The sequence below is a fragment of the Ursus maritimus genome, unplaced genomic scaffold, assembly GCF_017311325.1.
Source record: "Ursus maritimus isolate PB19 unplaced genomic scaffold, ASM1731132v1 scaffold_10, whole genome shotgun sequence".
NCBI lineage: Eukaryota > Metazoa > Chordata > Mammalia > Carnivora > Ursidae > Ursus > Ursus maritimus.
The window spans coordinates 32,775-54,850 of record NW_024423344.1 but is presented as its reverse complement, the minus strand read 5'-3'; the positions used below and the strand labels follow the sequence as shown (position 1 = coordinate 54,850).

General features: G+C 44.5%; 1 protein-coding gene across 4 annotated transcripts in view; it reads left to right on the top strand.

The window, feature by feature from the left end:
- Positions 1-10,558, top strand: part of PLEKHB2 (pleckstrin homology domain containing B2) — a 61,000-nt gene extending 50,442 nt beyond the window's left edge. For 3 of the 4 annotated variants that reach the window (XM_040620992.1, XM_008692090.2, XM_040621009.1), the window contains 2 exons: positions 3,761-3,869; positions 8,657-10,558. In XM_040620992.1, the coding sequence (XP_040476926.1) occupies positions 3,761-3,869; positions 8,657-8,793 (246 nt within the window). In that variant the 3' untranslated portion in view covers positions 8,794-10,558. The remainder of the gene's footprint in view (positions 1-3,760; positions 3,870-8,656) is intronic. The other variant, XM_008692091.2, reaches the window with a different exon arrangement.
- Positions 10,559-22,076: the final 11,518 nt, after the last annotated feature.

Genomic DNA, 22,076 nt, shown 5'->3' with positions numbered 1-22,076 from the left:
CCTCACTTCCAGGGCCGGCGTGTCTCTGTCCTTTGTGTTTCTAACGCCGCCAGCCACCCCTGCGTGCTCCCGGATCTCCGGGTCTCAGTCTATTTCCGGTGAGCACACCGGAATTCCAGAGTTCCGTGAGAAGCCTGGTGGTGCGCGCACCCGGCTCACGGTCTCAGTCTGCTGTTTTGCGGGTGCTGTCTGCAAGCCCGCCCGCTCCCCCGTGCAGATGGCTACCACTTCCTGGCGCCCAAACGCGGCGGCTCCCTCCCCCTTCCATTTATCTTCCGATATCTGTGCGCGGTTTCATGGCTCCCCGCTTCGTACCTCAATCCTCAGCACTGGAGATGTTCATTTGTAGAGATCCAGATGCATCTTCCTGCGTCTCAGGCTGGTTCCATGGTTGTTTAGGCTGGTCTGGTACCTATCCAGCTCGACTTGGGGGACCAGCTGAAAAAGGTGTCTCCTACTCCTCCGCCATCTTCCCAAGATGATTTCTGTGTGGCTCAGTTGGTTAAGCATCGGACTCTTGATCTCAGTTCAGGTCTTGATCTCAGCGTCTTGATCTCAGGGTTGTGAGTTCAAGCTCCATGTTGGGCTCCATGCTGGGTGTGGAGCCTACTGTCTCCCCGGAGGCCGAAGATTCCTGGAGAGTGGATACCGAGGCTGGTTCCTTGTGTCTGTCCCCAACACTTCAGAGCACACCCTAAGTGCTTGAATAAATGTTTCTCTGCGTAAGTGCCCACTGGAGAATAAGGAGCACCGAGGAAAGACATTGAATTTTGGCGAAGGAAAGGGGTCAGAGCAGGCTTCCTGAAAGAGCAGACATCTGAGCTAGACTCTGACGACCAAAGATTTTATTTGTTTTAGAGAGCGAGAGAGAGAACATGAGTAAGGGGAGGGGCAGAAGGAGAGGTAGAGAGAGAATCTCAAGCAGACTCTGCACTGAGCATGGAGCCTGATGTGGGGCTCCATCTCAAGACCCTGAGATCATGACCTGATAAAGAGTCAGATACCTATCCACCTGAGCCACTCAAGCACCCCCCAAGTAGCACTTTAATTTCAAGGACTTTTCTTCTGCATTCACAACTTGGCTGACTGCTTGGTACAAGAGGCCCAGCTTTTGGCCTGTCTTGGCTTTCTACATGCCTTCCTCACTAAGCTTAATCATTCCTAGGCTCTGATTTAAAGAGAGAGACATGCGACTCTTCCTTTCACTTGACCACTTAGAGACCATTGTAGGTTTTTTTTTTTTAAATTTTATTTATTTGATAGAGAGAGTGAGAACGAAAAAGCAGGGGGGAGCAACAGAGGAAGAAGCAGACTCCCTGCTGAGCAGGGAGCCCAATGCAGAGCTTTGATCCCAGGGTCCTGGGATCATGACCTGAGCCAAAGGTAGAGACACTTAACTGACTGAGCCACCCAGGTGTCCCCATTGTAGGGTTATTAATTGGCCTCATTTCAGTATTGTTGTGTCTCAGGAAATAGGAGGGCCTGAGAGGGAGGGAGGAAGACAGGAAGTAGTAGTTGGTGGAGCAGTCAGAACACCCAAGATTTATCAATTACGTTTGCCCATTTTATGGGTGTGGTTTGTGGCACCCCAAAACAGTAGTAGCATCAAAGATCGCTGATCACAGATCACTGTAACAAATATAATAATGATGAAAAAGTTTGAAATACTGTGAGAATTCACAAAATGTGACACAGAGACATGAAGTGAGCAAATGCTGTTGGAAAAATGGTGCCAGTAGACTTGCTTGATGCAGGGTTGCCACAAACCTTCTGTGTAAGAACATAGCGTCTGCAAAGTGCAATAAAGAGAAGCACAATACAATGAGGTATGACTGTATATCTTTTTGAGTCAGTGTTTTCATTTTCTTCTGATAAATACCCAGAAGTGGAATTGCTGGATCAAATGGTAATTCTATTTTTAATTATTTGAGGAATCTCCATACTGTTTGCAGTAGTGGCTGCACTAATTTACATTCTTGCCAACAGTGCACAGGGTTTCTTTTTTCCACACTCTCACCACCACTTGTTGTTTTTTGTTTTGTTTTGTTTTTTAATACTAGCTGTTCTAACAAGTGTGAGATGATTCCTCATTGTGGTTTTGATTTGCATTTACCTGATGATGAGTGATGTTAAACATTCTTACATTTGTCTATTGGCCATCTGTCTGTGGAAAAATGTCCCTGCAGATTCTCTGCCCATTTTTTAATCAGTTTTTTTTTGTTATTGAGTTGTATGAGTTTCTTTTATATGTATTAGATATTAATCCCTTATCAGATATATGATTTGCAAATACTTTCGCCCATTTGGTAGGTTGCCTTTTATTTTGTTAACCATTTCCTTTGCTGTGCAGAAGCTTTTTATTTTTTATTATTTATTTATTCATTTATTTATTTAGGGGGGTGCAGAGGGAGAGGGAGAGAGAGAATCTTAAGCAGGCTCTACACCCTGTGCGGAGCCCAACACAGGGGTCGATATCATTACCTACCCTAAGATCATGACCTGAGCCAAAATCAAGAGGCAGATGTTTAACCAACTGAGCCACCGAGGCGCCCCCAGAAGCTTTTTAGTTTATTGCAGTCCCAATTGTTTATTTTTGTTTTGGTGTTAATTCCAAAATATTGCCAAGATCTATGTCAGGTGGCTTACCATCTGTGTTTTTCTACTAGAGTTTTTTGGTTTCAGGTCTTATGTTCAAGTCTGTAATCCATTTTGAGTTGATTTTTGTGTATGATGTAAGATAGTGGTTCAGTTTCATTCTATACAAGTGGCTGTCTTTTCAAACACCATTATTGAAGAGACTGTCCTTTTCCCATAGTGTAATCTTGGCTCCTTTGTCATAAATTGACCATATATGTGTGGGCTTATTTCTGGGCTCTCTGTTCTGTTCCATTGATTTGTGTGTGTTTTTATGCCGATATCATACTGTTTTGATTACTGTAGCTTTGTTGTATAGTTTGAAATTGGGGAATGTGATGCCTCCTGTTGTGTTGCTTTTTCCCTTAAAATTGTTTTGGCTATTGGAGTCTTTTGTGGTTCCATACAAACTGTAGAATTGTTCATTCTGTTTCTGGGGGGAAATACCATTGGAATTCTGGTAGAGATTGGATTGAACCTATAGATTGCTCTGGATAGTATGGACATTTTAACTATTCTTACAGTCCATGAGCAGAGAATATTTTTTTCATTTGTTTGTGTTTCCTTCAGTTTTTTTTTCTTCAGTGTCTCACGGCTTTCAGTGTAAAGGTCTTTAGTTAAATTTATTCCTAGGTTTTTTGTTTCTAATGTAATCGTAAATGGGATAGTTTTCGTAATTTGTCATTCTGATAGTTACTAGTGTATAGGAATACAACAGATTTTTTATTTTGTATCCTGTAACTTTACTGAATTCCTTTTTTTGGTAGTTTCTTTAGAGTTTTCTAGGTATCATATCATCTGCCAATAGTGAGTTTTACTATTCCTTCTCAATTACCATTATTATTACTTCTCAATTTATTTGCCTTTCATTTCTTTTTCTGATCAGGACTTTGATTATGATGTTGAATAAAAGTGGTAAGAGTGGGCATCTTATTGTCTTGTTCCTGATCTTAGAGGAAAGCTTTTAACTTTTCACTGTTGAATATGATGTCAGCTGTGGGCTTGTCATATATGGCCTTTATTAAGTTGAGGTACATTCCCTCTCCACCCACTTTGTTGAGAATTTTTATTATAAATTGATGCTGAATTTCAAAATTGTATTTCTGATGGGCCTATTTCTTTTCAGCAGGCATATGGCTATGGTCCATACAGTGGCGCATACCCACCAGGAACTCAAGTTGTCTATGCTGCAAACGGGCAGGCTTATGCTGTACCCTGCCAGTACCCATATGCAGGTAACTCATGCCCACCTTCCATTCCTTGTTTCTCCTCATTTAGTGGGGAGATGAGTCCTGAAGGATTTGTATTTCTCTGTTTAAGGATAAGTGAGCTGTGTTGCTGGTATAGATCTGCTACTGTGTTTTTTTAAAAAAAGCATTATGTATTTTTATACTGCCTTAGAAAGTTGAGTACCCTTTTAAAAACTTCACTATTGCATCTAGTTTTGTTCCCAAGGAGAGAATTTGTACTTACTGGTATTCACTTATATTAAGGAACAACCAAACTAAGAGGCCAGTTTTAAGGGGTAACTTTCTCTTATTTTTCTCTTCCTGTAACATCCTTAAAAAATTATCACTACTCAGGTGATATTCCCTTTTGCAGGTGAAGTAAAGGCCTGGAAGGTACTTATATTTATTCTGGGCTTTTGATGCACTTTTTCCATTTTTCACCTTACCTGAGAAAAATTGTAGATGTGAGTAACTGGCCTGTGTAGGTAGTAGCATCAAGTCCTGGGTGCAGTTTGGACAGTGGGAGGTGTAAGGTGGAGGTATGGGAGAATGCTGGCCCTGAGGCTGGAGCCTGCAGTCAGGACGAGGGGGCTGAGAGCCATGTGATTGATGGACTGAAGAGCAAGGGCACACCCAGATGCTGGGAGAGCAGGGGAAGTCAGGCAGGGGCAGGTTGCAGTGGGGCATGTCAGATCAACATATAAGAGAATGAGCTGGTGAATAGCCTAGAACAAGAGCCCGGAGCTCAGAGAGAGAGAGGAAATCTGAGGGGATTGTGAGCAAACCTAGTGCAATGTATTAACACAGAAGCAGTGGAAGGAGAATCTGTTATCAGAAAGGTAAGTGGTCACTGAAGCTAATGCTGCAGAGATGCCCAGGGGTTACCGGCCGCAAGTCAAAGTGTCCTTCTAATTATTGGTAGTTACTTTGGTTTCTCATACTTTAGCACCTAATATGACAGTTTCTCTGCTCATCTGTTCCTGCAGTCTGATGCAGTTCACTCAACTAGTGTGGACTATGAAACCAATAAAATGCTGATGCTAAAAAATGAAGTATTTGTTGTCCTGTGATCTTAGCACAACTATTTTTGTTTAAATTACCTTACCCGTACAAAATAAATTTTTCATCTTCTCAGTCTTATATTACTTTTTGCATTTCTTTCCTCATTTTAAAATTTTATGTATTTTGTCCAGAGTGCTACATAATCTCCGTAAGTATTCTTAATGACTGCATATTATCATATTGGGTGATATATTATTAGTTGAATCTTCTAGTATTGGCTGTTTACTTTCTTTTTTTCCTGTTTGCAATCACATCTAATGATTTTCTTTTTCATTCCTGTTAAATATGTTTTAGAATACATTTTTTTAAAAGATTTTATTTATTTATTTGACAGAGCGAGAGAGCACAAGCAGGGGGAAGAGCAGAGGGAGAGGGAGAAGCAGACTCCCCGCTGAGCAGGGAGCCCGACGCGGGGCTTGATCCCAGGACCCTGGGATCATGAGCTGAGCCAAAGGCCGACTCTTTTTTTTTTTTTTTTTTTTAATTTATTTATGTGACAGAGAGACAGCTAGCGAGAGAGGGAACACAGCAGGGGAGAGGGAGAGGAAGAAGCAGGCTCCCAGCCAAGGAGCCCGATGTGGGACTTGATCCCGGAACGCCAGGATCACGCCCTGAGCCGAAGGCAGACGCCCAATGACTGCGCTACCCAGGCGCCCCCAAAGGCAGACTCTTAACCATCTGAGCCACCCAGGCGCCCCTAGAATACATTTTTGATTTGTGTTTATTAAGTTAATATGTCAAAGGACATAGATATTTATATTTCTTTTGATACCACTGAAATTTATAAAGTTCTCAAATATGCGAAAGTAGGGACAATAGTTTAATGAACTGTCATTTGTCCGTTATCAGCTTCAGTTACCACATCATGCCTAATTTTGTTTCACCTCCATCTCCTTTCCTCATCTCTGAATAGTTTTGAGGGAGATTTGGACTTTATGTCCTTTCATCTGACAGTATGACAATAAATCTTGATACCGTTTACCCAGTTGATTCTCAGAACAGTTTGCCAGTTTCTAACACCACTAGGAGTTCATGAAACACTGGTTTCTCAGTTGTCCTGAAAGATTTCCTATCTTTAGCTCTAAAAGTTTTGATAGCCTTGTTAAGTCTAAAGTGGATTGTCAGGTTGCTTTAGTTTACTTTTCTCTGATGACTGGTGAAGATAAACATGGTATAGTTGTGTACAAATTTGATTTCTTTGCCCATTTATCTTGGAGTTGGTGGTGGGTTTTTAAGCCCTAGCCTAACCAAGCCATGAGAGCCAGCCTCTTTCTTATTCAGCTGCCAGACTTCCAGGCTGGAGTAATCTCAGCTGTTTCTTACTGTTCAGAAGAGCAGAAGTTTTGTGGAAGTACTTGTGAAGGGAATTTCTGTAAATCAGATTCTATCTTTGCCATTGACTTGCCTCATACTTGCCTCAAAGGACAGAGTCAAGTAGATGGGCATTCAGCATTAGCGTTGTGATGAACTAGCAGGTGTACTTGCTGTAGAGGGCCGAGTTGGTTTGTGGTCATCCCACAGTAGCATTGTGCTGATAACGGGACCGGAGTGCCTCAGTCAGCTCTTCTAGACACCCCAGTGCTTTGCCAATTTCATGACATACTGCTGCCTTCCATTGTTCATAGGTGCCCTCATCATGCGTAGAGCAGGTTAAAGGCCTTCTCCCTGTCTTTATCTCTCTCTCTCTCTTTTTTTTTTTTTTTAAAGATTTTACTTTTAATCTCCCTGCCCAATGTAGGACTTGAAGTTTAAGACCCCAAGACCAAGAGTCACATGCTCTACTGCCTGAGCCAGCCAGGTGCCCCAAGGCCTTCTCTGTAATATGATTGGAGTCAGCCTAATTTAAAAAGTACAGAGGGTGCTGTGTACACACTATAAGTGTTCTATTTTACCCACATTAGTGGACAGTTGTTCAGCTGTCTTTTGATATAGGCTCTAGGTCTTCGTTTTGAGTTGATTCCTTTGGTTGGAGTTTTCTGTCTTGTAGAGATTATACTCGTGACACGTTATTGTACTGCAGTGTCCCTTGGCAAGTACAAATAACAAGTCCAGATTTTGTGATTCTTCTATAATTTACTCAGTTCCTTGCTTTGATAGTAATTTGTAAACGTTACCTGCCTTTATTTAGTCTTTCCTAAAGTATCTAATTTAGTTATCCTGGGGAAATAATATCTGCCTGTTTCACAGTCACATTTTGACCATTTATGTAAAGCTTAGTTAAATTAGGTAATTACAATAAGTACAACTTGGAAATGTCCCCAGCTCACTTGGGTTAGGACTGCCCTCCTTGGTAGCAGCAGAGGTGAGCAGGAGCTGCAGGAGAAGGCTCTCCTGTGGTCATGTGGTATGGGTTTCTCGTAGTGTGACCTACTGAGGGGAATGCAGATTTAGATTGTCCAAGGGATCTTTTAATTAAATCAGCTTACTAGTTTCTACTATCCTACATTTCATAATTACATTTGCTCAACTGAAAACTTTTAAATTTCAAGGCTGTGAAAGTAAATATTACAGTTCACCAATTTTGAGATGTAAACATTGTGTAAAAGATTGTTGACATCCAGTGCTGTTACCTGTATTTGATCAGGCCTTAGGTTTGTAATGGTCTCATTCTACTACTCTGTGGCTTTGGGTTTTTTTCTCTCCTATCCTTCTCCATCTATTTGAGGCATTAGTGGTTATGAGTACACACTGTAGCCCAAGTGCCTGGGTTTGCATGCCCTTAATAAGGGCCTTTAATCCCTGTGTGTATCACTGTTGCCCATCGGTAAAATGGGCATAATAATAAGCTCAATTCAGAAGGTTCTTGTGAGGATTAAGTGAGTCAGTACATGTAAATGCTTGTAGTACTATAAATGCTTAGAGTGATAAGCACTTGTAAATGTTAGCCTTTATTTTGCTGTTGGTTTTCATCTACATGTATACATTACTGTTGGATTAGTTCCTAGCTCCCCTAGGGCTGAATTGTTAAGGGAACAGTGGGTCAGGGAGGAAAGTTGAAGTTATTTATATTTGAGAAATTTTAAAGCTAATTAGCTGTTAGTAGAGCTGCGAAGTACAGAAGATGTTCTCTTTGTTCAGTGATACATTTCTAGTTGTAAACTTTAATCATGCAAATTAAATATTAGATTGTTTAAAGTTTGCTTTTTAGAAGTTTTCCCTCTAATGTAAGTATTTTCCCCCATAAGAACACGATTAAAAATGAAGAGCAAGTTATATTAGCAGATTTAAGGTTTAATTTAAAAATGGTTTGCATGAATATCAAGAAACTAATTAGCTTTCAGATTTGTTTTACATTTTTAGCTTTAGGTGCAGATTCTTGGCTCTCGCCTCGTCTGTAGGCTCTGTGTATCTCCCATGCTCTCCCCCATCTACCTGTCATACTAACGAGCGTAAAGTGGAAGGTAGAAGTGGACATTGGAAGCTGGAGCTTACGGTTTCATTAGGATCCTGCTGTTTGCAGTGGTTGGGGCTTTGGACCTTGGAAAGTTGAGCACCTTGATTTCCTCTTAGTGTAGTTTTGGAAACTGTCACCTGAGCCTTTGGTGGAAGAGAGCTGGGGAACACCCACTCAGCCACCGCATATACCTCTCCAGAGGAAGACAGCACCATAGGGGAGGGATGCACCTGCAGGGAGATGTGGCCTTTGCCATTCTCAGGACACGCTGACTTTCTGAGGGAATGTTGGACTTAAACTGCTCCTCACAGCGTCTGCTTTTTCACTTCTTTTTTAGGACTTTATGGGCAACAGCCTACCAACCAAGTCATCATTCGGGAGCGGTATCGAGACAGCGACAGTGATCTGGCACTGGGCATGCTGGCTGGAGCAGCCACGGGAATGGCCTTAGGGTCTCTGTTCTGGGTCTTCTAGAGTCCTTCAGATCTGGATGTGCATAGCTTTTGATGCCCTGTGTGCAGTAGTATAATTTGCAGGGTGTTTCTGTTGGTGATAAATGTTTTTAATAATAGTTTGAATAGTTCTTTTGAAAGTGGTGACATCATAGTTATAACTAATCCACACACATACTGTAGAGAAGGCTTCTGACTTCTGAAGTTTAGCTAAAACATGGACTCCGGGGCACTGGCTTATTCCAGGAGTTTCTTTACAGAACTCTCAGAATACCTTATTTTGAACATACCTTTTAGAAAGGCATTTTCTGTTCAGTGAGGTGTAGCGCTTAAGGGACGATTTACTTTAATGTTATGTTAGTAGTATGGTGGAGTATGAGTGAGTTACGAGACATGGAGAACTGCAGCTTCTTTCTGTTTAACATCAAACTTTCAAGCCTCAGATCAGAACTGGCTGCATGTAACTTCAGGAATCGTGGGCTGGTAAGCTCTCAGGAACTTCCCTGAGGCAGTGAGGTTATATTCCCACCATCTGTGGGGCCAGTGACTGCTCAGGATGATGAGGGAGGGGCAGCCCTCCCTCCCTTCCCCCCCTTAAAATGATGCTTCTTTGTTTTATTTTTTGTTTTCTTGGTAGCAGTACTTGGAAAATATCCCACATTAGGTATTTACTTGAGCCTCAAAGTTTTAGGGCTTTATCCTTTAAAACTTAAAGAAGGCAAAACAGTTACAAGTATATGGAGGTAGATTTGCTTTATTCAGAGACATTATGTTTTTAGTGTCTGCTTTGAGTATTTTCATTGCCACCTCAGCCTACTTACAGCTTATCTTTCTACCTGTTGAGAAAGTGCTATTAAAAGAATGGTGAGGAAAATGGAGTGAGAGCCATAGTTGCACTGTTACTGTGCAGGCCTCCAGGGAGTGTACTGTGCAGAAGCAGAAGGCTGTTAAAGATCACATGTCCTGTTTTGTGCAGGACTGGGACACTGTGGCTGTCTGTCCCCCAAGCACTGGGCTGCATGCAGCCCTGGTGATTCCATAGTGAGGGCTCTTGAGACCATGGCTGTGGGGGAGACTCAGGTTATGGATGAGAAATGAAGCCTAAGGACTTGAATGACTTGCTGTCAGGATATTACTCAGCCTGACCAGGATGCCAGCTTTGCTTTTATTCCTGACTCAGGTGTCACAGAGAAGCTTAAACATTTAATTTTGAGCCCCAGATGTGTGGGAAGCACTGGGAAACCCATAGTCCTGCACTTCTGTTATTTATGTGAATTTTTAATGCCCCTAATCAGTCCAGTTTTCTGTCCTGCATGCTTTAAAAAATGTACGTCTACCAAGGCAGTTTAGCACAGTAGTAGTCCCTGTCCTCGCACCCCATGTGGCCGTTTCTACATAATACGTTCCTAGTAGCACAAAATAGTTTGATTTTCTGTGGCCAGTTACATGTATAGCTCATTTGTTTTACTGGTCAACTGTTTCCATCTCTGAGCAGACTGAAATAGATTTCCACATGAAACCATCTGCCAAGCGACCTCTCCTGGACAGTTCTGCTGAACCTACTGCCACTGTGGAGTCTGTATCTAGCTGAAAGGAGGTGCACTTGACCGTCACCTCTTTGTATATTTGGGATGGTGGAAAATTGCCAGGTGATGTGTGACAACGCTGGTTTTGATGGTTAAAAATGTTGCTTTTATGATTTTACATCCTATGTAGTAAGAATGGCTTCATTGAGATTGTAGTCATTATCAGAGTTGGATGCTTTACTAATAAAATATTAAACAGTTTTTAATGTTGCTTCGGGGTATTAATTTTGAACTTGGAGTTACTGGAACCACAGACTACTGAGTTATGTCACTGAAATGCCCAGGGAGCAGAGTCCCTCCGCTGACAGAAGGGAAAATAGGACTGAAGCTTGTGCACCCTGTTGGCCAGCCTGATTGGGCAGACATAGTTGAGCTTGGAAATTCACTGTTGCCAGTGACTTGATGCTGATATGAAAGGCATAGTAGTTATAAAGGTGGGCTGAGATACTTCATTTCCCTGGTCCAACTTTGGAAGATGTTAACTTTGTGATCACCTCAACTTAGGTAATCCTAAATTAAGAAGTTAGATGAGGTGGAAGGAACTCGTTCAGGCGTGAGTAAGCATTTCACTTTCCTATGTACTTCTACAGAATGTACCTGGAAGAAGTTGGCCACTGGCATTGCACACATGCCAATCTGATTGCTCTTTTAATTCCTGGAGTGCACTTCAGGGTCTTAGTAAAGAGAAGGGAGAGACCAGTGGCTGTGTTTCAGATGATCATCCTGAAACAGGTCAGGCCAGGCGCCGAGACCTGGATCATAAGGAGATGTATGTTCCTGTGGTTGAGACGAATGGCCCAAGTTTGATTTTTTTACATCAGTTACGATCCTGTTTCATTTTTCTTTCTCCTTCCCAAGTTTATGGAGACACAGGCATGGAATGCAGTTCCATTTTTCCCCCCTAGAATTGATCTGTTTTCTGATTGCTTCCCTGTCTCATATTCTCTTGCATCCACAGAACCTGTTTTTCCCTGTAAATGCGAATTGTATGTTTATAAGTGAAAATGTTAATACATTAAATGATTAACCGTAAAGCATGACTTCTATTTTTTTTAAATTTATTTAAACTAAAAATAAAACCCACCTTACGTCTATTTCCCATCCCCCACCCCCCACTTCTGGCAACCACCAATCTTTTTTTTAGGTTATTTTACAGTAACACACTGTCAGCAATTTCTGCTGCATCATGGGCAGTAAGAATGGCACTTACTGAGAATTCCCTAAGTGCTGGAGAATGTGTTACCACATCAGAAACAATGACATTAAATTCTTGCAGTGACGCTGTAAGGCGGGGAGCCCGGATGAAACAGGCTCACAAGTTACATACTTTTCTCAGGAGCACACAGGTAGTGAGTGAAAAGGGTTTGTATCTGATAGTAAAGCACATTCTTGTTCTCTCTGCCATGGGCGTATAAATAAGGTATAATTTCCACACGAACATATGGATGGCATGTGTAGTAATTCCTCTAAGAGTTAGAAAACTGACGGTATCATCCTCCTCAACCAGATCCACTTGGCAGTGTGGGTTCAGTAACTTCTCCGATATTTTTGGGTGCATGATTTTGTGTTTTTGTTGTTTTTAAAAATTAAATTTTCTTTAGATCCTAAATTACCTGAGTTTCCTTGGGCTAGTTTTTCTGTTTACCTCACCTATTGCAGACTTTGATGAAATGGTGATATGCAGTTGCATGTTGCAGTTTAAGATGAAGAGTCTCATACCAGAAGCCCTGGGTCTCTTGGTTTCATCTCTTTAGAGAAGAATCCTCCAGTGTTTTGCCTGGAGACAATTTCTGGTTGTGGAGGATGGTGGACGCTCCACATGGAGACCACAGCCCTTCCCCTTTCCAGCCTGACTTTGTTCCCATCTACTGCCAGGCTGACCCCTGCTGCCTCCAGCTCCTTTTAAGACATTTTTTCCTAATAGGCTATACATATATAGAGCTTTAGAATTTTTAAAAAATGAGGGATTCAGTAAGGGGTTTTCCACCTGCCCATTTCCTACCCTCTCTGCTTAACCACTACCACTACTGCTTTATTCTTCATGAGATCCTTCATGCATATATAAGCTAGTACAAAGATATTTTTCTCCCCTTTTTAGACAAAGGGTGGTGTATACACCCAGGGTACTCTAGACTTTTTAGACTCAGGATCCTTTTATGCTGTTAAATTTTTGAGGCTTCCAAAGAACTTTTTATTTTTTATTTTATTTTTTTAAAAGATTTTATTTGAGACAGTGAGCAGGAGCAGGAGAGGGGAGAGGGGAGGCAGAAGCAGACTTCCTGCTTGGCAGGGAGGCCTGTTGGTGTGGGGGGGGTCTGATCCCAGGACCCCAGGATCATGATCTGACCCAAAGGCAGATGTATAACCAACTGAGCCACCCAGGTGCCTCCCAAAAGCTTTTTATTTTTAATTTCTAAAAGATTTTATTTGAGAGAGAACAAGCGGTGGGGAGGGGCAGAGGGAGGGAGGGAGAGAAGCAGACACCCTGCAGAACAGGAAGCCTTGAGGGGGGGCTTGATCCCAGGGCCCTCCCGGGACCCAGAGATCATGATCTGAGCTGAAGGCAGATGCTAGACGCTTAACTGACTGAGCCACCCAGGCGCCCCCCCCAAAGAGCTTTTATTTTTTATTTTTTAATTTTTATTTTTTAAAGATTTATTTATTTATTTGACAGAGATAGAGACAGCCAGCAAGAGAGGGAACACAAGCAGGGGGAGTGGGAGAGGAAGAAGCAGGCTCATAGCGGAGGAGCCTGATGTGGGGCTCGATCCCATAACGCCGGGATCACGCCCTGAGCCGAAGGCAGACGCTTCACCACTTCACCACTGTGCCACCCAGGCGCTCCCCAAAGAGCTTTTTAAATATGATTTATATTTAGCAATATTTACCATATTATAAAATAAAATTCAGAAACTTAAAAACAAGCCTATTGTGACATTTTATGTTATTTTTATTTTTTTAAGATTTTATTTATTTATTTGATAGAGACAGCGAGAGAGGGAACGTAAGCAGGGGAAGTGGGAGAGGAAGAAGCAGGCTCCCAGCAGAGCAGGGAGCCTGATGCGGGGCTTGATCCCAGGACCCTGGGATCAGGCCCTGAGCTGAAGGCAGATGCTTAACAACTGAGCCACCCAGGCGCCCCCTATTGTGACATTTTAAACCTAGAATTTATAAAAAATATTTTCCAAAACAGGCAAAGCGTTTTTACATTTGAAAAAAATTTTTTAGCATATGGTTTAATAGAAAACAGCTGGATTCTCTTATCTGCTTCTGCATTCAGTCTATTGTGGTTTGTTTTTTAGTTGAGGTATAGAAGGCAATCTGGCTGCACATAGACCTGTAGTTGGAAAGGGAGTACCTAGCAGACCCTCTGAAAGGACCTTGGACACCCTCAAGGGTCCTTGGATCATACCTTGAAAACTGCTGATGTACGCTGTTGTATACCTGGTTTTTTTGTTTTGTTTCCCACATAACATGTCTGAGGTATTTCCATATCAGCACATAAAGAACTTCCTCATTCGTTTGATTTATCCTTTAATTTAGTCCAGTACCTCTTTGACTTTTGCTGTTGCTAACAATTATGCCGTAACGAAGGATGTTGTACAAAAGTTACCCATCCCAGTGTGGGGCTCTTGAAGGGGTTGTGTTCAGAACCGGTGGTTGACAAGCTTCCCTGGAGCATAACTGTCCAAAGCTCTTACTTAGTCTACACCTGCAGGTGACACCAGGACCTGGAAGTGAGTCGGCATTACTGTCTGCAGAGGCTGACTGCTCTGATGAGCCATTCAGGTCTCAGGAGCTGAGTGCTGAAAGCTTGACTATTTAAGTCCCAGTCCTGTGGTTTAAATGGGAAGGGGTGACTTGTGCCCCAGGCTGTCATTCGGGGACCACACTGGCTTCCATCTGGTTTTCTTGGAGTTCTTCCATGGATGCTTCTACATACCGCTGGAAGAGAAAGATGGTGAAGATATACCCATTCCTCAGCTTGGCAGTGGTGCTCAACATTTCTCACATTCCAGTGGTGAGAGCTAGTCACATGGCCCTGGCCACTGGGGGGTAGTCCAGGCTCAGGAAGAAGCTGCCCTGACTACAGTCGCTGATGAACATACAGTAAATAGCAGATAATGGCCAATTATCCTAGACACTCAATGGAAATCAGTTTCTATTAACCCTTACTTGCAAGATATTTGCTGATTAGTACAGTAAGTAGTTGCAAATCGAATGTAAATTATTGGTTCACACAACACATGTCATTTGGTCACAGATTTTTTTTTGTTCTTATTCAATTATTTCTTTNNTTTCCCTACTTACCAATTGATGGGCAGATTTGGACTGAGAGAAGGACAGTCACCCTTTCCAGCAACAAATGTAGTCATTTCATCCATTTGTTAAACTCATTCGTCCCATCAAGTATTTACTGGGCATTGTGGCAGATTACATCCTTGTCCCTCATTGTTCCTCCTCCTCCCTTCGCTGAGAGTTAGACATTCTTGCCTGCTTCTGTGTAACTTACTGTGTCTCTTCAGCCACTGGGAGGAACAGCCCTCCCTGCCTTACCTGAGTTGTGGTATGTGGCATGCTTTGCTCAGGAACAGTGAGATTGCAGGGCCCAGGTGCTGACAAGTGCATATCCCAGTTTCTCCAAGCACTACCTGCCCAGAACACTCCTGCTTTCCTCTCCCCTCTGCCAGTAGCACCTCCCTTTCGCCTTTGCTGTGCGTACTGACATCCTCGGGAGCCCCTTTCTTTCTTTTCCAGCTCAAAACAGTGAGGAAGGGGGCGCCTGGGTAGCGCAGTCGTTAAGCGTCTGCCTTTGGCTCAGGGCGTGATCCTGGCGTTCCGGGATCGAGTCCCACATCGGGCTCCTCGGCTGGGAGCCTGCTTCTTCCTCTCCCTCTACCCTGCTGTGTTCCCTCTCTCGCTAGCTGTCTCTCTGTCACATAAATAAATAAAATCTTTAAAAAAAAAACAAAACAGTGAGGAAGGGAGTGACACGGTGAGAGGCAGGCGTTTGACATTGGCTTTGCACAGCTCTCTGGCTGGTCCTCTGCCTGGCCAGAGGTCAGTCAGGTCACAGTCACCTCCCCTGAGCCCTAGTCATCCAGATGACATTTCTCAAGCAGGGTCATCCTCCAATGGGCAGTGAGCCTTGGGTGCTCCTGAGCAGTCCCTTGGGCAGGGCTCTGCCTAGTTCTTTCGGTGACCTGTCAGAGGCCAAGTGAGCATCTCGTGGGGACAGGGAATGTGTGCCAGATACAGTGGGAAGCTGAAGCCTTGGGTCCTTGTGGAGAGGTGTTGTGGGTATGGTGCCTGTGGGGGCCATTCATCCCAGTTCTTTTTTTTTTTTTTTTTTAAAGATTTTATTTATTCGACAGAGATAGAGACAGCCAGCGAGAGAGGGAACACAAGCAGGGGGAGTGGGAGAGGAAGAAGCAGGCTCATAGCAGAGGAGCCTGATGTGGGGCTCGACCCCATCACGCCGGGATCACGCCCTGAGCCGAAGGCAGACGCTCAACCGCTGTGCCACCCAGGCGCCCCCGTTCATCCCAGTTCTAAGGAGCTGCCCCTCGTGCCCAGGTGGGCATGGCAGGTACAAGAGCAGGCTGTACCTGCTCAGCAGATGTGCTGGAGGGACCACGGGAAGGCCTTCGTGGCCAGCACTATGGGAACATAGCATGGCCTCCTCAAGTCTAGCTGTAATAGTGACAGAACCAGCACCCCCCCACACAGCAGTAGCACAAATGTTCCTTCTTTTCCACTCCATTTCTTCCCTAGACCCGTGGTTCTCTGAGTGTGATCCCAGACCACCAGCAGCCCCCAGGAATCTTAGAAATACAGACTCTGGGGCGCCTGGGTGGCACAGCGGTTAAGCGTCTGCCTTCGGCTCAGGGCGTGATCCCGGCGTTATGGGATCGAGCCCCACATCAGGCTCCTCCGCTATGAGCCTTCTTCTTCCTCTCCCACTCTCCCTACTAGTGTTTCCTCTCTCACCGGCTGTCTCTATCTCTGTCGAATAAATAAATAAAATCTTAAAAAAAAAAAAAAAAAGAAATACAGACTCTGCCCAAACCTGAATCAGCAAGTCAGCCAAGTTGATTCCACTGTAAGTTCAAGTCTTGAGAACCACTGGCCTAAAATAGACTTCCTCCTCCCACACTTTCCACCCTCTGTCCTAGTCCCTCTCTCTCCCTTCATCTTTAGCCTCCCTCCCCCCTTCCTCCCACCCCACCCTCTTCTCTCTCTTTCTCTGCCCCACTTCCCTGCTGGGGAGCAGCTGCACTTCTTTCTTGGAGCAGCTGGTTCTGAGAATCACCACTGGGTGTCAGAACAGCCCCAGGAATGTCTCTGCTGTCAAGCCCCTTCCAGGCCTGCCTGTGTCTCCCAGGGCTCCCACACTTAGCCCAGAAGAGGATGTGCTGGGATCTGGGTGTGGGTCTGATTGCAGAGTCACAGAACCCCTGCACCCATGCTCCTGCTCCCTGGTCACGGCCTGGGCTGAGGCAAGTGTTCCATGTTCTCATGTCTTCTGTTTCCAGAGTGTTGGGGGTGAGAAGGGGCCCCAGACGAGGTCCTGAGAAGAGAAGGGGTTTGCCGAAGGTCACCCTGAGACTCTGTCAGGGCCGAGGGTGTTGCCCTTTTCTTCCTAACTGTACAGGGTGAGCAGTGAGGTGGTGCATCTCCCAGAGTCTGTGTGGTGGGACCAGAGTAGTCCCACGCACCACGTAGGCTGTCATGAGGGCTGTGAGACTCACATCCCACCCTCACTCTTGCCAAAGTGCGTCTCTTATGCTGGCCCTCCCTCCACAAGTCCTCTCTAAATGCCTAGCTTTGAGTCCTTCTGTGAGCCCGGCCTGGGCTTCCCAGGACACCAAGGACCCTCTCTACATGTCCAGTCTTCATAGTGAGGCCTCCCTTCCCTGCCCATCCTGCCATACTGATATTGTGGTAGGCCCTAGGCAGCCTGTCTCAGGCCCTGTTCAGCCTTGTGGCTGCTCCTCTTCCACATGGAAGGGCAATGTGCCTCCTCCTGAACACCCACCCCAGGCTCTGCCTGCAGTCCCTGCTGGCTTGACCCACTTGAGCCCTCTCCTCCATTTAAGGCCAGAGTACACACCCACACACTCAACACTGGGCTCTGCTCAGTGACAGGCAGTGGGGCTGGATACACAGATCCCTAAGTTGTTGCTTTGTGGAGAAACGCCCCAACTTAGCGGGAGCTGCAGAGTGCTGGAAGGAGCTGTGATGTAGGGTGGGGGGTATGTTGGGTTTCCAGACTGGGGCAGAGCCATGAGTGGCCTTAGGCAGGGTGGCTCAGGGGACAGAGGACTTGGAGAAGTGTTGGGAGGTGCTGGCAGCTGTGTGGTGGGAGGCCAAGCCTTGAGATGATTGGAGATGTGCTGTCAAGTAAGCCTTGGCAGGACTTGGTGAGGGTTGGCTGGAGGATGGAGGCGGGATTCCTGACCAAGCTCCTAGGCCCCATCCCGGGGCCCTCTGGGTGAGAGGGGGGCAAAGACTTAGGAATGTGCCATGTGAAGGGTAAGGTTCCTCCCACATGTCCTGATGGGAACACCTGGAGGGCAGGACAGAGGTCCGGGCACAGGGATGGTATTTCAGGTCTGGAGCTGGTGATCAGAGGCAGAGGCATTCTTAAGGACACACCTACTGGGATGTGAGGGAGGTGGAGGGCATGGATGGTTGGAGCAGAGAAGGCCCTGCTGAAGAGGGTGTAGTCAGTGGTGCAGTCAGGGGAGGTGGCAGTAGAGGGTGGCCATTGGGTTTGGCAGGTGGAGGTCATCAGTGCCTTGACATGTGTCCATGGAAAGCAGAGGGGACTAGAGTAGATCTGGGGCATTTTCCCTTACCCAGGACTTTATGGTAGGGGCCTGCCTGCTGGTGCCGAAGCTCTTCTTCCTCTGTAGGGACTAAGCCCCTGAGCACACTGGGTGACACAAGCTGAGCACCTCACAGAGTGGACATGTGGACTCCAGGCAGGCAAAGACCCTCGAAAGGGGGCCTGTGGCCATGTGGGGAAGGGAGGAGTCCAGGTGGGCGTAGTTCTGGCCTCAGGAAGCTACACCTGGACTTGTCCAGCTGGGCACACAGAGACTGTGTGTGTGCCCTAGAGACAGCATCCTCTGGGTACGGTTGGCATCCAGACCTGACATGGTTACCACCATCACCTCTCCGCTATAAACTGATCTGGCTCGAGTCGCCCTAGCTCTGTGAGTGGCGGTACCCCATGCCACAGGGTCTGCAAGGAAGCCTGATTGCCAGCGCAGGAAAGTGAGCGCCTGTGCAATGGGGACAAGGAAGGAGAGCTCTGGAGAGAGAAGGGCCCAGCTGTCTCCTCTTCTTCCTCTCAACACCGTCTCTGAGCCTCAGCAATCTCATCCTTATAAAGGGGCCATGACAGCAGCTGCCTCAGAGGGGTGCTCAGGAGTATAGTTAACACATACGAGACAAACTTAAAATATGCCCCACTCAGAGAGGGCACCCTGTGTGCTGCCTTTAAGGTCATTCCTACAGGCCAGGATACTGAAGCATAGAGGGTAACACTGCAGGGGGCTCCGGCAGCTGTCCTTTCTCCCAGACTCGGGTTGCCAGAATGTGCTCGGTACCTGATCATGGTATTGGGCCATCTGTGAGGGAGTGCCATCAAGTGCACTGGGCTGAAGCCTTGGCCCTTTTAGAATGATCAGGATTTCCAGACCACACTATGAAGGTAGCAGATGTCACATGCTGGGAAAGGCCTCTGGTTAAGTAGCTAGATCCTTAGCACCATGGAGGGCTTTCCATTCCTCGTGTGATTCAAGCGGAACTCCTTCCCAACTGTGGACTGGACTGGAATGGGCTTCCCTTTTTTTTTTTTTTAATTTTTTTTATTTTAATGTTTTTTTTTATTATATTATGTTAGTCACCATACAGTATATTGCTGGATTCTGATGTAAAGTTCGATGATTCATTAGTTGTGTATAACACCCAGTGCACCATGCAATACGTGCCCTCCTTAATACCCATCACCAGTCTATGCCATTCCCCCACCCCCTCCCCTCTGTAGCCCTCAGTTTGTTTCTCATAGTCCATAGTCTCTCATGTTTCATTCCCCCTTCTGATTACCCCTCTTTCTTTATCCCTTTCTTCCCCTACTGATCATTCTAGTTCTTATGTTCCATAGATGAGAAAAATCATATGATAATAGTCTTTCTCTGCTTGACTTATTTCCTTTAGCATTATCTCCTCCAGTGCCGTCCATGTTGCAGCAAATGTTGAGAACTCGTTCTTTCTGATAGCTGAGTAATATTCCATTGTATATGTGGACCACAACTTTTTTTTTTTATTAATAATGATTTTTTATTATATTATCTTAGTCACCATACAGTACATCCCCGGTTTTCGATGTAAGGCTCAATGATTCATTAGTTTGGACCACAACTTCTTAATCCAGTCATCTGTTGAAGGGCATCTCGGCTCCTTCCACGATTTAGCTATTGTGGACATTGCTGCTATGAACATTGGGGTGCATATGGCCCTTCTCTTCACTACGTCTGTATCTTTGGGGTAAACACCCAGTAGTGCATGGCTGGAGTCTAGTAGCTCCATTTTTAACTTTTTGAGGGACCTCCACACTGTTTTCCAGAGTGGCTGTACCAACTTGCATTCCCACCAACAATGTAGGAGGGATCCCCTTTCTCCACATCCTCTCCAGCAATTGTTTCTTGCCTTGTCAATTTTTGCCATTCTAACTGGTGTAAGGTGGTATCTTAGTGTGGTTTTAATTTGAATTTCCCTGATGACTAATGATTTTGAATATTTTTTCATGTGTCTGTTAGCCATTTGTATGTCTTCATTGGAAAAGTGTCTGTTCATATCTTCTGCCCATTTTATGATTTGTTTATTTGTTTCTCGTGTATTGAGTTTGAGAAGTTCTTTGTAGATCTTGGATACCAGTCCTTTATCTGTTAGTGCCATTTGCAAATATCTTCTCCCATTCTGTAGGCTGCCTCTTAGTTTTTGACTGTTTCCTTGGCTGTGCAGAAGCTTTTTATCTTGACGAAGTCCCACAAGTTCATTTTTATCTTTTGTTTCTCTTGCTTTGGAGATGTGTCATGAAAAAGTTGCTTTGGCCGATGTCGTAGAGGTTGCTGCCTATGTTCTCCTCTAGGATTTTGATGGATTCCTGTCTCACATCGAGGTCTTTCATCCATTTGGAGTTTATCTTTGTGTATGGTGTGAGAGAGTGGTCAAGTTTCATTCTTTTGCATGTAGCTGTCCAATTTGCCCAGCACCATTTATTGAAGAGACTGTCTTTTTTCTACCGGATGTTCTTTCCTGCTTTATCAAAGATTAGTTGCCCAAAGAGCCGAGGGTCCATTTCTGGGTTCTCTATTCTGTTCCATTGGTCTATGTGTCTGTTTTTGTGCCAGTACCATGCTGTCTTTGTGATCACAGCTTTGTAGTACAGCTCGAAATCGGCATTGTGATCCCCAGCTTTGTTTTCCTTTTCAAGCAGTTCCTTGGAGATTGGGGCCTTTTCTGTTTCCAACAAATTTAAGGACTATTTGTTCCAGTTCTTTGAAAAATGTCCTCGGTATTTTGATCGGGATAGCATTGAAAGTGTAGATTGCTCTGGGTAGCATGGACATTTTAACTATGTTAATTCTTCCGATCCATGAGCATGGAATATTTTTCCATCTTTTTGTGTCTTCTTCAATGTCTTTCAAGAGTGATTTGTAGTTTCTAGAATATAGATCCTTTATGTCTCTGGTTAAGTTAATTCCAAGGTAGCATTATGGTTTTGTGCTATTGTAAATGGGATGGATTCCCTAATTTCACTTTCTTCAGTCTCATTGTTCGTGTATAGAAATGCAACTGATTTCTGAGCATTGATTTTGTATCCCGCCACGTTACTGAATTGCTCTATAACTTCTAATAGTTTGGGCGTGGCTTCTTTTGGGTTTTCCATATAGAGTATCATGTCATCTGCGAAGAGAGACAGTTTGACTTCTTCTTTGCCGATTTGGATACCTTTTACCCTTTTTGTTGCCTGATTGCTGTTGCAAGGACTTCTAGTACTATGTTGAATAATAATGGTGAGAGTGGGCATCCTTGTCCTGTTCCTGATCTTAAGGGAAAGGCTTCTAGCTTTTCCCCATTGAGAATGATATTTGCTGTAGGCTTTTCATAGATGGCTTTTATGAGATTGAGGAATGTACCCTCTATTCCTACACTCTGAAGGGTTTTAATCAGGAAAGGATGCTGTATTTTGTCAAATGCTTTTTCTGCATCAATTGAGAGGATCATATGGTTCCTGAGTCTTTTCTTGTTGATATGACGTATCACACTGATTGATTTGCGAATGTTGAACCATGCTTGCATCCCAGAGATGAATCCCACTTGGTCATGATGGATAATCCTTTTAATGTACTGTTGGATTCTATTAGCCAGGATCTTGTTGAGGATTTTGGTGTCCATATTCATCAGGGATATCAGTCTGTAATTCTCCTTTTTGTTGGGGTCTTTGCCTGGTTTGGGGATCAAGGTAATACTGGCCTCATAGGATGAGTTTGGTAGTTTTCCTTCTGTTTATATTTTTTGAAACAGCTTTGGGAGAATAGGTATTATTTCTTCTTTGAATGTTCAGTAGAATTCCATGGGGAATCCATCAGGCCCTGGGGTCTTGTTTTTCAGAACCTTTTAATCACTGCTTCAATCTCTTCAT